Below are 14,132 nucleotides of genomic sequence, written 5' to 3' on the forward strand. Positions count from 1 at the left end.
TAAAAAAATTACCGAACTCGGTAATTTTCGTTTACTGTGGAGATGAAAATAAGAACTGTGTTATTCTCCGCTAGTTTAGTTGTCAAGTTGGTCATACGACATTTACAAAACTAACCTGTCGTGTTCTGCGCTTTATTGCAGCTCGAACATCTTATCCGAATTTCGAATAACGCGTATAATTAAAACAAATTAAAACGCAAACGTCTATCGCAAGCATTGCAACTAGAATGACCAGACCGGTTAAGCACGGCTTTAGATCAGCCCTAGATCGTCTCTCTCTTTCACTTACATATTTCTCTTTTATTCCAACATGTTGTTAAGCAAAAGCTCTTTCTCAAAGCTTCCAACAGAGTAACTGAAATCTCTGTCGGAACACTGATACAAATCGATTGATATTTATCATGAAACTGTTCAGGATTCAATCATTAAACGGAATATTTATTTAATATGTTTTCCTCATTCACTACATAACCCATATTTTAACTTTTGACCTTTCTTTTGAAAAATCATTTATAGCTATAAATGATTTTTCAAAAGAAAGGTCAAAAGTTAAAATATGGGTTATGTAGTGAATGAATAGACTTGCACCGTGAAAAAACCATGAAGTTCATGTTCACATTACCATCAATTGTATGGTTGGCACAATCATTTCTATGGTCCACGATATCGTGAATGCACATTGGAATTCATAGTTTACGACCATACATTTCATCGTTTTGACGAAAATAACCATGAAAAAGGGGTATTGTTATGCAGCGTGACCATGAAAAAAATGACTATTCCCCATACATTGGAAAGCTCAAAAATATAAAGTTCATGGTTATAACAGCTTCCAGTTTTTCACAATAAAACCATGAATATACTTTTATTTTCATTGTTCAGTTTTTCATAGAATCTTCGATGTTTTATGGAAGATAAAAATCAATGTTAGAAATATTGTGATATTTAAATAAAATTTTTATATTTTTCTGTCATGTTCGCAATGTTTATTTAAAAAAATGTAGGTGTTAGTAGAACTGGCAACCTTGGTACGGGATCGGACAAACGTCAACGCGTTGGCGCCGAAAAAGAATTGTCATTGTTAGAAAATTGATCAAAACTGCGACACGTTTTTTCTTGACCTGGCAGTTAGTTAGTTTGTAGTGAATTGTTTTTAGCGAAAACAGTATGTATTTGATCATTAGTTATTTGATCATCTTTTAATGTATTTTTTATAGTAGGTGGAAGCTATTTGGCCAGTTGCGCGTGATTTTTGTGCTCGCGGTTTAGTGAGTCGGAAGAGGTTAGGTGATAGAAATTCCTTACTGCGCAATTTGCCACTAAAATATTGTATTTCCTTTGATAGTTTGAGTGACCGTTCGGTTGTTCCGGTTAGGTGTACCGGGTTGAGCTCAATTAGAGCGGTAGGAAAGAAAAAGCGTAAGTACGCAAGTGTACTTTTTATTTACCCGAAGATAAATATGATTTTCGTCCATTAGCTTCAAATAGCCGGTGATATCCGACGGTTTAGGGTTGCCAGAGCTAGAGCTTAGGGTAAACGGCGAAACTTATTTGTAAGTTAATAAGAGATTGTTTACATTATCATCATTTAATAATAAATGTATTTACAGTCGAGTTCGTTCGCATACAACGTACTACGGAACAGTTTTTATTTCCCACAAATCTCGAAAATAAAGCTGCAACGAGCAACCTAAACCTGGAACCGATGATGGAAGGCCCTACCGGAGAGCTGTTCAACTGCGTGACATGTCGCCGCCCGGATTCAGCGCAGAGCATGGTCGCTTGTGACGAGTGTTCGCAATGGCAACATTATGGATGCGCCGGTGTTACGGCTACCATAGCCGATCGAAGCTGGCTCTGCTGCAGATGCGTAGCTAGTCACAACGCAGTTAATTCGACTCAAACCGGCAACATAAACTCGCCCGAAGCACACACAACGTTTGCTTCAGCTCGCGCCGCTGAACGTCATGATAATACCACCGGTCCAATAAGAGGGAGACAGGACGATCCAAATTTCGGAAGACTTCAATCCTCGTCTAATTCGAATGCCGGATCAGTCGTCTCAGTCAATGCTATTGCTCATCTTCGTTTAAGGCACCTGAAAGAGCAAAAGGATTTGGAGGATCAAAAAGCGGAACGGGATCGCGAGTTTCTTGCTAGAAAGCAGCAGCTAGAAGCAGAAATAGCTTTGGAAGAGCTCAATGAAGGATGTGATCGTAGCGTAGGAGGAAAAAGTCATCGAAGTATCGCCGGTTGGGTGGAACAACAATGCGGATTCGTGCATACTTCTACCCCAGTCCAGCAGAAACCCGAGACAGTGGCTCCAAGTGCGAACCCACATCCCGCCATCCAACAGCGAGAGGAGCGGCAAAGAATGCAAGCAATAATTCAATCAGGTCAACAGATTCAACCAAGCACTGCGCCAAAACAAGCAGAGATTCCAGTAAGAAATCCTCCCCCAGCTATAGCACCGGGCCCAAGGAGCAATTATCTTGATTCGAATCCACGTTTTCCGCCAGTGGCTCAGAATCCAGTTCCACCTGTACCAGTGAATCCGCTAACATTGCCACCGCCGAGCTCGTCGCAGTTCCCTGGATTTCCAGTGATGAATAACCCCTACGGGACGATGTATTTTCCAAATATTCCTGACATGCCGTCATCTGGTGCTGATTATCAGTTTGCGCACCCTCAGGGAGGAGTCTTTATCAACAACCCAGTCAGGCATCCGAACTTTGGTTTGAATGTACAGCCGTGTGCTTGGCAAGCTTCCGAGCAGCACCCGCCTACAGTTCCACCAACAGTGTCAGCAGATTTGGGTAAAGGATTTCCTCATGCTACAGGTCGCATGATTACGCCACAGCAACTGGCGGCGCGTCAAGTTGTCTCTAGAGACCTCCCCAAGTTTTCCGGGGACCCACTCGAGTGGCCCATGTTCTTGAGTGCATTTGAATCGACAACGGCCATGTGTGGCATACAACCCGACGAGAACCTTGCTAGGCTACAGAAAAGTCTTGTTGGTAGCGCTCGCGAAAAGGTTCAGAATATTCTAACGCTGCCGGATGCAATCCCGGAAATTATCGACATCCTACGAGCCGAGTGTGGAAGGCCAGACCAAATTGTATACTGTCTGCTATCCAAGATCCGGAAAACCGCTCAGCCGTCTGTGACGAAATTGGAGACGCTTGTGACGTTCGGCAGAGAGGTACGCAACATGGTGACGTACATGCAGTCAGCGAAACTGAACACCCATTTGGACAATCCACTATTGCTGGCAGAGCTTGTTGCTAAGCTTCCACCCGACTTGCAGCTACAATGGGGTATGAAGTTAGCAGCTCTTCCGGAACCATCGCTTGGCGATTTCTGTGCGTTTGTGTCGGCTTATCGAACAGCGGCATGCAAGGTGAAATTGACGTCGGATGTTGGTCTGAATGAAAAAGCCACAAAAGGTGTTGTGAGAAAGGAGAAGCCAGTTTATTTGAACGCACATTCCGCCTCCGTGTCCTCAGCGCCTGGACCACCGGCTTCGAAAGTTACTCCGGTGCTAAAGCCGTGCCTGATGTGCAAAAGTACAACGCACAGAGTCCGAACTTGTAAGCAGTTCGAAACGTTGCCGCTCGAAGAGAAGCTGAGGTTCATCAGTGAAACGGATATGTGTAAGCGTTGTCTGGCGCCGCATGGAAGGTGGCCTTGCCGAAACAAGCAGCCTTGCGGGATCAATGGATGCCCTGAGCCCCACCATAAACTGCTACATCCAGGAAGTTGTTCGACTCTCAAGAGTCAAGGATCGGAATCTTCGGTATCGGTAACTGCCCATCATCAACACCAGCAAGGCACCACTTTCTTCAAAATACTTCCCGTGACTCTTCACGCGAACGGGAAGTCGGTGTCCACATTTGCTTTTCTGGATGACGGATCCGACCTGACGCTGGTCGAAGACGAACTTATCGACGAACTGGGCTTGGTGGGCGAAAGAATTCCGCTTTGCTTGCAGTGGACTAGTAACGTCACGAGAAGTGAAAGTAACTCTCGTAAGGTCGAGATAGGTATCTCGGGTGCTTCGAACAATCGCATCCATCAGCTGGCGAACGTAAGAACCGTTGAGAGCTTGGAATTACCGAAGCAGAGCCTGGATTATGAGAGTCTCTCGAACCAATTCCCCCATCTGAGTGGACTTCCCATCAGCAGCTACCGGACGGCCGTGCCACGAATTCTTATCGGTGTCGATAATGCCCAGCTCAACTTAGCTTTGAAGAAGAGGGAAAGATCCGGAGGAGAACCTGTTGCTGCTAAATTTCGCCTCGGATGGGCAATATTCGGTGGAAGACGAGCACCTGAGACGATAGGTAGTGCTTTTGTTCACGTCTGCGAGTGCTCCAATAGCCGCGAGCTCCATGAAATGGTCCAGCAGTATTTTGAATTCGAAAACCTGGCGATATCCGGATTGAATCCGCCCGAATCCGATGAAGATCGACGGGCCAGAAGATTGCTCGAAGAGACGACAGTTCGTACACCATCCGGAAAGTTCCAAACTGGATTGCTTTGGAAAAGCGATGAGCCGGTTTTTCCGAACAACTTTAGCATGGCAGTACGTCGACACGGTTGTTTTGAAAGGCGCTTGCTGAAAGATCCCGAACTGAAAACTAATATTGACAAGCAAATCGACGATTATCTGCAGAAGGGGTACGTTCACAAAGCGACGTCAGACGAGCTCCGCAACAGTGACGACAGAAAGATTTGGTACCTGCCAATCAGCGCAGTGCGACATCCACGCAAGCCAACGAAGGTGCGTGTAGTCTGGGATGCTGCGGCAACGTATGGAGGAACCTCTCTGAACTCCCAGCTTTTGAAAGGGCCGGATTTGGTGAAGCCGCTTCTATCTGTCCTCTGCCGATTCCGACAGAAACAGTATGCCATCGCTGGGGACATAAGGCAAATGTTCCACCAGTTGATTATTCGTCCGGAAGATAGGAACGCACAACGATTTTTGTATCGGGAAAATCCAGAAGCTGCGCTCGACGTGTACATAATGGACGTCGCAACGTTCGGGGCAACATGCTCCCCGTGTTCAGCAGTTTGCTAAGAATAAAAACGCCCAGGAACATAAAGATCGTTATCCGGAAGCTGCTGAAGCAATCGTTGACAACACATATGTTGACGATTTTCTTGCGAGCTGTGATACCATTGAAGAGGCAACGAAACTGGCTTTGGAAGTGAGTTTGGTCAACCGATCGGCTGGTTTTGAGATACCTAGTTGGCAGTCGAATTCCGAACACCTCCTGAAACGGGTTGGGGTGACTACTGGAGATGAGATGAAGAGCTTTGCCATCGAGAAGACGACAAAAACCGAAAGAGTCCTCGGTATGATGTGGGTACCGAGTGAAGATGTGTTTGTATTTTCGGCGGATTTCCGAACAGATCTACTCCCGTTGCTGTCTGGGGAAACGCGACCAACAAAGCGGCAAGTGTTGCAGGTGGTCATGAGCCTTTTTGACCCGCTCGGAATTGTGGCCTGCTACACCATACACGGGAAAATTCTCATCCAGTCCATCTGGCGTTCGGGAATTCTGTGGGATGATCCTATCTGCGACGACGACTTTGATATGTGGCAGCGCTGGATCAAACTGACACCGAAGTTGGAAAATGTAAGAGTGCCACGTTGTTATTTCCCCAACTACACTACCGGCAGCTACAATTCACTTCAGCTGCATGTGTTCGTGGACGCCAGTGAGCTGGCCTACTGTGCTGCGGCCTATTTTAGAATCGTTGACGGAGATACTCCCCGCTGCGCTCTGGTGGCAGCTAAGGCCAAAGTTACACCTTTAAGACCACAATCCATACCTCGAAACGAGCTGGGCGCTGCAGTGATTGGTTCTCGGTTGCTGAAGTCTGTAGAAGAAAGTCACTCACTGCAAATTACCGAAAAGTTCCTGTGGACCGATTCTTCGACTGTTATGGCCTGGCTCCGTGCGGATCCACGAAAATATCGCCAATTTGTCGGTTTTAGAATAGCAGAAATTTTGACGAATACTTCGGTGGAAGACTGGCAGTGGGTTCCTTCCCGTGACAACATAGCCGACCAAGGAACCAAATGGGGTAATGGTCCCAACTTCGATCCAGATGGTTTGTGGTACAAAGGACCCGAATTCTTGTACCGACCAACAGAAGAATGGCCGAAACAAAAACCCTGCTTGGAGTCACCCAAAGACGAATTACGGTCGGTAAACGTTCATCGTCAGTCTGACGATGATTTTGTAGTCAACATGGAAAGTTTCTCGCGGTGGGATGGGCTACTCAACCGAGTTGCTTATATGTATCATTTCGTGCACCGCTTCAAGCGCTTCAAACGGGAACCGGTGGAATCTAGTGAATCCTGTGGTGATCTGAATCGTGATGATTATGTGTCGGCGGAAGCAGCCATTTGGCGGGCTGTGCAGCGACAGGTGTTTGCGGAAGAAATTCAAGCGCTTAGAAGCAGTTCTGAGCTTTCATCGAAGCAGTGGAAGCGTATCGGCAAGGGAAGTGTCCTAGCGAAGCTATCACCGGTGATCGATGAGTCCGGTGTTCTCCGGATGGCGAGCAGAATCGACCCTCAAGCGGCTTATTATTCGTTCGACTTTCGAAATCCTGTGATAATACCAAGAGATCATCATGTCACCACTCTTTTGATCCTGCGATTTCACCAAAAGTACGGCCATGCCAATACCGAGACTGTACTGAACGAGCTCAAGCAACGTTACTACATCCCCCGGATGAGAGCCAGTGTGAAGAAGGCGATTAAAAGCTGCATGTGGTGTCGTGTTTATCTGGCTAGACCACAGGCTCCAAAAATGGCCCCACTCCCCCAGCCCAGGGTTAAACCCTATGTACGACCGTTCACCTTCACAGGGCTGGACTACTTCGGACCACTGCTGGTCAAACGAGGACGTAGCGACGAAAAAAGGTGGGTCGCGCTTTTCACCTGTCTCTCGGTGAGGGCGTTGCACCTAGAAGTGGTGCATTCTTTATCGGCAGAATCCTGCAGGATGGCAATTCGGCGGTTTGTCGCTAAGCATGGTCCTCCTCAAGAGATATTCAGCGACAATGGGACGAACTTCCGCGGGGCAGCCCGAGAGTTGGAAGAAGAAACTAATGCAATCAATAAGGAGTTAGCGAGCTACTTTACCAACAGCCATACACAATGGCACTTCAACCCCCCTTCTGCCCCCCATATGGGCGGGGTTTGGGAGAGGAAAGTCCGGTCCGTGAAGGAGGCGTTCAAGACTCTCTCGCACCATCAAAGGCTAGACGATGAAGGACTGCGAACATTGCTCTCGGAAGCAGAATTGATAGTCAACTCCCATCCGCTGACGTTCGTGCCGCTGGAGGATCCCAACGAAGAAGTGCTGACTCCAAATCATTTCCTTTGGCTAAGTTCCGGCGAGGACAGCAAACCACCAAGGGTACCAATCGACGATGTTACACCTCTTCGACCAAACTGGAAGGTTATTCAACACTTAACAAACCAGTTTTGGAAGCGCTGGGTGCAAGCTTACCTACCTACTATAGCCTGCAGGACGAAATGGTTCGCGGAAACGCGGCCGCTGAAGGTCGGCGATCTAGTGGTCATCGTAGACGAGTCCGTGCGCAATGGATGGCTCCGAGGTAAGGTGGTGAGGACTTATCCAGGACGAGACGGACAAGTTCACAAGGTCGACGTGGAGACTTGCGACGGATCTACTCTTCAAAGACCAGCGGTAAAGGTTGCTCTGTTGGACGTGCAGGAGGAGAGTAAAGTCGATTGACTACGACGTTACGGGTTGGGGTGTTAGTAGAACTGGCAACCTTGGTACGGGATCGGACAAACGTCAACGCGTTGGCGCCGAAAAAGAATTGTCATTGTTAGAAAATTGATCAAAACTGCGACACGTTTTTTCTTGACCTGGCAGTTAGTTAGTTTGTAGTGAATTGTTTTTAGCGAAAACAGTATGTATTTGATCATTAGTTATTTGATCATCTTTTAATGTATTTTTTATAGTAGGTGGAAGCTATTTGGCCAGTTGCGCGTGATTTTTGTGCTCGCGGTTTAGTGAGTCGGAAGAGGTTAGGTGATAGAAATTCCTTACTGCGCAATTTGCCACTAAAATATTGTATTTCCTTTGATAGTTTGAGTGACCGTTCGGTTGTTCCGGTTAGGTGTACCGGGTTGAGCTCAATTAGAGCGGTAGGAAAGAAAAAGCGTAAGTACGCAAGTGTACTTTTTATTTACCCGAAGATAAATATGATTTTCGTCCATTAGCTTCAAATAGCCGGTGATATCCGACGGTTTAGGGTTGCCAGAGCTAGAGCTTAGGGTAAACGGCGAAACTTATTTGTAAGTTAATAAGAGATTGTTTACATTATCATCATTTAATAATAAATGTATTTACAGTCGAGTTCGTTCGCATACAACGTACTACGGAACAGTTTTTATTTCCCACAGTAGGCATGTTAGTTAATAGCACTTATTAATTCACTGGTTTTTTCGGCACCACCACGAAATTTCCCTAACGTGAAACTTCCGCCAGAACGCTGTATGCACCTGTTCGTTGGCCAATAGCTATGCTGGTCCAGGCTTGCACTGAAGGATTCCTAGATTCTTACGATGGCATCTTGTCCCTCTTCTCAGACTTGTGGAAAGTCATCGAGATAGGCTCACATATTGGCTATCGGATCCTTTGCCACTTGCGATTCGTATTATTCTATAGAATTGATAAAGAAAAAAAGTTTCTTAAAAATGGTTTTCTTAAGCCTATCAGTGGTAGAACTTACCGTTAAGATTATCTTCGAACATTTCGACCATAATACTCTCGCCAAAACTCCTAAAAAATTCTTCCGACCAAAAATAAATCGTCCGAAAAAAAACCACGTGCCGCGGTTGTCAAAATCATTAGCCTACACGAAAAATATGAAAAGTGCAAATTCATGAAATATTAGAACTCGGATGTTCTTTTTACCATTAAAAACAATGTCACATTGAGTTTCAATGGCAAATCAATGTGAAACCATAGTTCTGGTCTATTCGGGATGCTTCTAAATAAAATTCTACTCGCTCATTTGCACCATTTTTAATTTCTTCTAACTTTCTACTGAAAAAAATTTCTTGATTCTTTGTATTGAATCGGTAATATAATTTTTTATTAAAACGAACACAAACACATACAGGATCTCAATGAAATTTGATGTTTCCTCGAAGAGATTCCTTTTTCTTAACTCTGAGGGAACATCTTACAAAGGCTGTGTGGCAGCGACCTAAAGAAATGCCACTGCCACTGGAATACTGGTCCATGTCGAACTAGGCGACTTATCCAGTACTTCCCAGATAAGTATATCTCATAATTATGTGTATATACCCAAGTAACCATAAGCACTAAAACATAGCCCTTAATCAACACTATATTCCCATATATAACTCTGAATTAATGCTTGTTTTGCACTATATGCGTATATAATGCAGATTTAATGCTAAAAAGGCGAAATAGCGGGCTGAATAAATGCTATCACAACATAGCATTTAATAAGCATTACAAATGCTGAATTAGAGCACCATCAAAACGTCATTTTTCGCCAGCCGTATAAAAGCATTAATAATGCATACTTAGAACATCTTTTAATTGTTTGATCATGATTGATGTGAAACGGAAATTCAAAATAGGAAAATGAACAAAAATTAAAAAAAATAAAATCATTATCTACAACATCAATCAACCTGCTGAATGAAGGATTATGCTTGCTAAGTGTTCTATGAAATGAGAAGTAATTATAATTGAATTATGAATTAACTTTGATGAGTCTCGAACCGAGGATCCCTCAGCAGCCTTTATCTTTCCTTGCGCCTTTACCATTTCGACCACTCTTGATGCTGATAACGTAGGTGAAAAAACCCGTACTTCAAGTACTGTTCGGGTCACACAACTTCATAGACAATGTATGCATGAGATGGTTTGGAAATGTATTGGAAAATTTTGGGAGAAGACAACTGCAACTGCCCGCTCTGATTGTTTTCGTTTGTTGTCTTTCTTACTCACACGCAGCAAATGAAAAACATCATTCTTGTTTACATTCGCGGGTTTGACGTTTCTACGCTTTATAAAAGCTTTATATAAGCATTAACAGGAAGTTCTAGTGCTACAGTCTTAATGCTTGTTAACTTTATATAGTAGCTCTATATGTGCATATAGTGCTATCATTAGTGTTAATTTTTGTTATTGCTTCTATGCATTAATAATGCATATTTGAAACTAAAAAGCATTATGAATGTTGATATAATGCTAAGTTGCATTAGAAACGTTGATTTAATGCTAATTAAGGGTTATGGCTTAATGCTTATGCACAGCAAAAATTATTTCCTGTAAAATTACGCAAATGTCCTGTAACAAAAAGGAGCAGGACATTTACCGTAAATTTACAGCTCGATAACATGATTACGTGACATTTAATTTTTAGTATACAACTTTTTTACAGGACATTTGCTGTAATAATAAATGAATCTTCGTTTACTTTCAAGGAAAACAATTTAAAATTACAGGTTTTGTTAATTACAGGTGATTTATTTTAAAGGTTGCAATTTTCAGTGACATGTAATAGTCAAAAATTTTTTCTGTGTGGTTACTTGGGTATATTTCAAGTTTTTCTTTTCTCAAATAGTTAAAATTGTTATCAGATATTTACATCCACTTGGACAATATTCTGCAGCGGACAAACATTCATTCCCGGGGGACCAATCCGGAAGGTGCAGGAAAAAAACACAGCGGAAGGAACCCTCAATTCAATCAAAGTTAGTTTTAATAATGAAATTATTTTATCGGCTATATCGGTGAAATTGTATATTCTTTGAGAAAGAATATTTAAGAATTGAAAGAATATAGACGGATAGAAGATTAGAATAAGGTGAAAGATGTTGAAAATGAGCGGGAGGGTCATTTTAATTTGAAAACTTTTCTTCACATTTCATCGTTATGTTCCTCACGGGCCTACTACCTTGCAGTGGTTGATACTGATAGAGTTGTAGCAACCACCACACAATAGTAGGCCTAGCGTGGTTCGTCCCACATGCGGAAACTTGCAGTACGAACGAACAAAAAGATGAAATGTGATCGCTCAGAAAAGCTTCAAATACGACCGTATCGGACCATCGACCATAGCGCGAATAGTCAAAAAAACCGACTAGACCGCACGTAATGATACAATACCGAGAACCGCATCTATCGATAAATGTGTCTCGGTCGTATTTGAAGCTTTTCTGAGCGATCACATTTCATCTTTTTGTTCGTTCGTACTGCAAGTTTCCGCTTGTGGGACGAACCACGCTAGGCCTACTATTGTGTGGTGGTTGCTACAACTCTATCAGTATCAACCACTGCAAGGTAGTAGGCCCGTGAGGAACAAAACGATGAAATGTGATGAAAAGTTTTCAAATTAAAATTACCCTCCCGCTCATTTTCAACATCTTTCACCTTATTCTAATCTTCTATCCGTCTATATTCTTTCAATTCTTAAATATTCTTTCTCAAAGAATATACAATTTCACCGATATAGCCGATAAAATAATTTCATTAAACAAATTTACGGTGATTAACTCTTCATTTCGTTAGTTTTAATATTTTTCCAATATTGATATCATTGCATTGTCATGATTTTACAAAATACTTTTATTTTTTTTCCAGGTTCTTGGCCATGACTTCCCCCAGTAAGCCTCGAATTTTATTTCCGACCACGAAATCATTCGTCCTGGCTGCAGCCATAATCCATTTCGTGGCAACGGATAATTTTCTGCGTTGGCCTGATCGAATTTTCGGGTCAGAACTAAACAAGCATATTTATGGTCGAGTAGACGCGTAATTTTACTGATATGTCTATAGATTTTTCTGCGTGCAACGACCCAAATTTGTTAATTTTACGGAATTAATAGAAAAACAAAATTTAATATTGTAATCTAATCATTAATTTAATGTTTGTAATTCATTGAAAGAATATTGAAAACGCCAGAAGGGTCAAACAAGTTAAATTTCATAATTTTCATAATGGGTTAAAACAGGTACACGCAAACTTTCGAAAACTTACCGAGTACGTTATTTTTATGCAACCGAGAGTTTTTTGGTATTTTCTTTTGTTTGCATACTTTTCGTTCCTTATTTTGTATGCATCTCAAAAGTTTTTCCAATTAAACTTCCAGCGTGCGTACTTTTTAAATCGCCATTTTGTTTTTTTGGTCGGTGATTCGCATCGAATTTCAAAACTTCCGAAGGGTTCTTGTGGAAATGCGGACATTATCTTTGGAATAGGTGAACAAGCAATCCAGCTCTCATTAAGATGTCGATTACGGCGACTCCCGGCGAATCAGCGTGCGGCTTCTTCCAGAATTAATTTTTATTCCTCCGGCCGGAGGCAACCGGATCAGGTTAGTGTAGTATCAAGATTTTAACAAATAACCAGATTGCTAAAACTAAATTTACAATAACAGGAACTATGGAATCCCCATCAGAGTGCTCACAGTGCATTCCCTCTGAAACGCCGGAACATCAAAAAGCAGGAGCTCAATATGATGAACCTAAGCTTGTGCCGTGTTGAGACCAGTCCTTTCGACGACCTAGCCTGAAGAAGCCGAAAACGAGAACACTGCCAACCGAAATTCACTCAAAACTTCTCTGTCCGACTGGATCTAAGGATGTAGGCAAAGGAATCGTTAAGACGGCTGGACCTGTTGCCACTAATGCCCTGCTGCATTCAGAAAACTAGAGGATTTTCATTTGCCAGAAGAATGTACCCGCAATTGGATCAGGTTAGTAGGTAATTACAATTTCTACAAATTGCAGTTTTCTAACTAAGAAATTTTGATCTAAAAGGTACTACCGATGGAATTATGTCGCCTCCTTTTGGTTTTTCGGGTGGTAAGGAAAACGTAGCGGCAGATAGCCAGAAAATAATACCATCGACTCGAGCCATGAGACAACCGGACCAAACAGGAAGCAGAGGAGGTCTGAGGTGAGTTGGTGGAATAAAATTAAAAAAAAACTATAGAGGTTTCCTAACGAACTGTTGTTTTACAAAAATGAAAGTCGATTTAAATAAAAATATAAAATTCTATCTTCCAGGAGGACGTACACATCCCTTTCGTATAACTCAATCATCGCATGGTCGCATCACTACACTTCCCTGAAACAACGATAAACGCTATCGAGTACCAAAGTACCAAATACAGAAGTGTACTTATAGAAACTCCAGCAGTATCCGAAAAGATTTTCAGGAAGTTTTCGAAGGTACTTGAAGATTTTATTGACAAGTGTAATGGCTGGATGTGAACGAAAGAAAACACTGGTCCAGTCCCGAATTGATCCAAATCTCTGCTGGTTTAGTTGAGCCACCAGAAGGGATTTTTCACAGAGATGAATCTCTTCGTTGCACAGGTGATTCGGCAGCCTGCAGGAAACATCCACTACTGCGGAAACGGTTGCCACCTACAGTACGATCCGAAGATTGCCTGCCTGTTGCGAGCTATCGAAGCCAATCAGTGCAAGCTAGTGATATTTTGGGTCTTGTGCGACCTGTACAAGCCTGGAACGGGATTCCTCCTACGAGAAGTAAATTCTTCGGCGCAATGAATCCGCAGCGGGCCCAGCTAGACAGTATGGGCGGAATCTTCGGGCGTCTACTAAATCAATTGGTTGAAGGTTTGGAAATTGAGACTTGAACAGGCTAGACATAACTTTTTTCTTTCGAAGGATGGCTACAGCTGCGCGCCTCTCCGCGGCACAGGTCAATCTAAAGCTGCTCTACCTGAAGGAAACATTCACGGCAGCAGAAACGTATGCCACCTTTACTCGGTACCATCCGAAGATAACCTTAATTATTTATTAATAACTTATAAGTAATGTATTAAAAACTACATATAAATAAAGATATTACATTAAAATTCCGACTTGTTATTTCATTGAATTCGAAATAAATCGCTATTTTGTACGATTTTTGGATTCTACGCACCGGCGAGAAAATATCGAAAAACTTTGTAGTGAGTAAAGTGCACTAAACTTAACGTTGAGTTAAATACGCTTAACTTAAAGTTGAGCTTAATGCATTAAACTTAACGTTAAGTCCCTGCACTTTTTGTCCGAAATGCG

At 42.8% G+C, this 14,132-nt stretch overlaps 3 protein-coding genes across 3 annotated transcripts in view; all 3 read left to right on the forward strand.

Moving 5' to 3' along the window:
* The window catches only part of LOC129758727 (U3 small nucleolar RNA-associated protein 14 homolog C-like), a 138,447-nt gene that overhangs the window by 110,208 nt on the left and 14,107 nt on the right, over positions 1–14,132 (forward strand).
* LOC129758721 (uncharacterized) lies at positions 1,106–5,083 on the forward strand. Its single transcript, XM_055756324.1, has 3 exons — positions 1,106–1,419; positions 1,479–1,553; positions 1,611–5,083. Exon 3 carries the CDS (start codon positions 1,706–1,708, stop codon positions 5,078–5,080), a length of 3,375 nt encoding a protein of 1,124 aa, XP_055612299.1. The 5' UTR covers positions 1,106–1,419; positions 1,479–1,553; positions 1,611–1,705; the 3' UTR covers positions 5,081–5,083.
* Positions 5,083–8,443, forward strand: LOC129758724 (uncharacterized). Its single transcript, XM_055756328.1, has 2 exons — positions 5,083–8,350; positions 8,408–8,443. Exon 1 carries the CDS (start codon positions 5,310–5,312, stop codon positions 7,779–7,781), a length of 2,472 nt encoding a protein of 823 aa, XP_055612303.1. The 5' UTR covers positions 5,083–5,309; the 3' UTR covers positions 7,782–8,350; positions 8,408–8,443.

The sequence above is a fragment of the Uranotaenia lowii genome, chromosome 3, assembly GCF_029784155.1.
Source record: "Uranotaenia lowii strain MFRU-FL chromosome 3, ASM2978415v1, whole genome shotgun sequence".
Lineage (NCBI taxonomy): Eukaryota > Metazoa > Arthropoda > Insecta > Diptera > Culicidae > Uranotaenia > Uranotaenia lowii.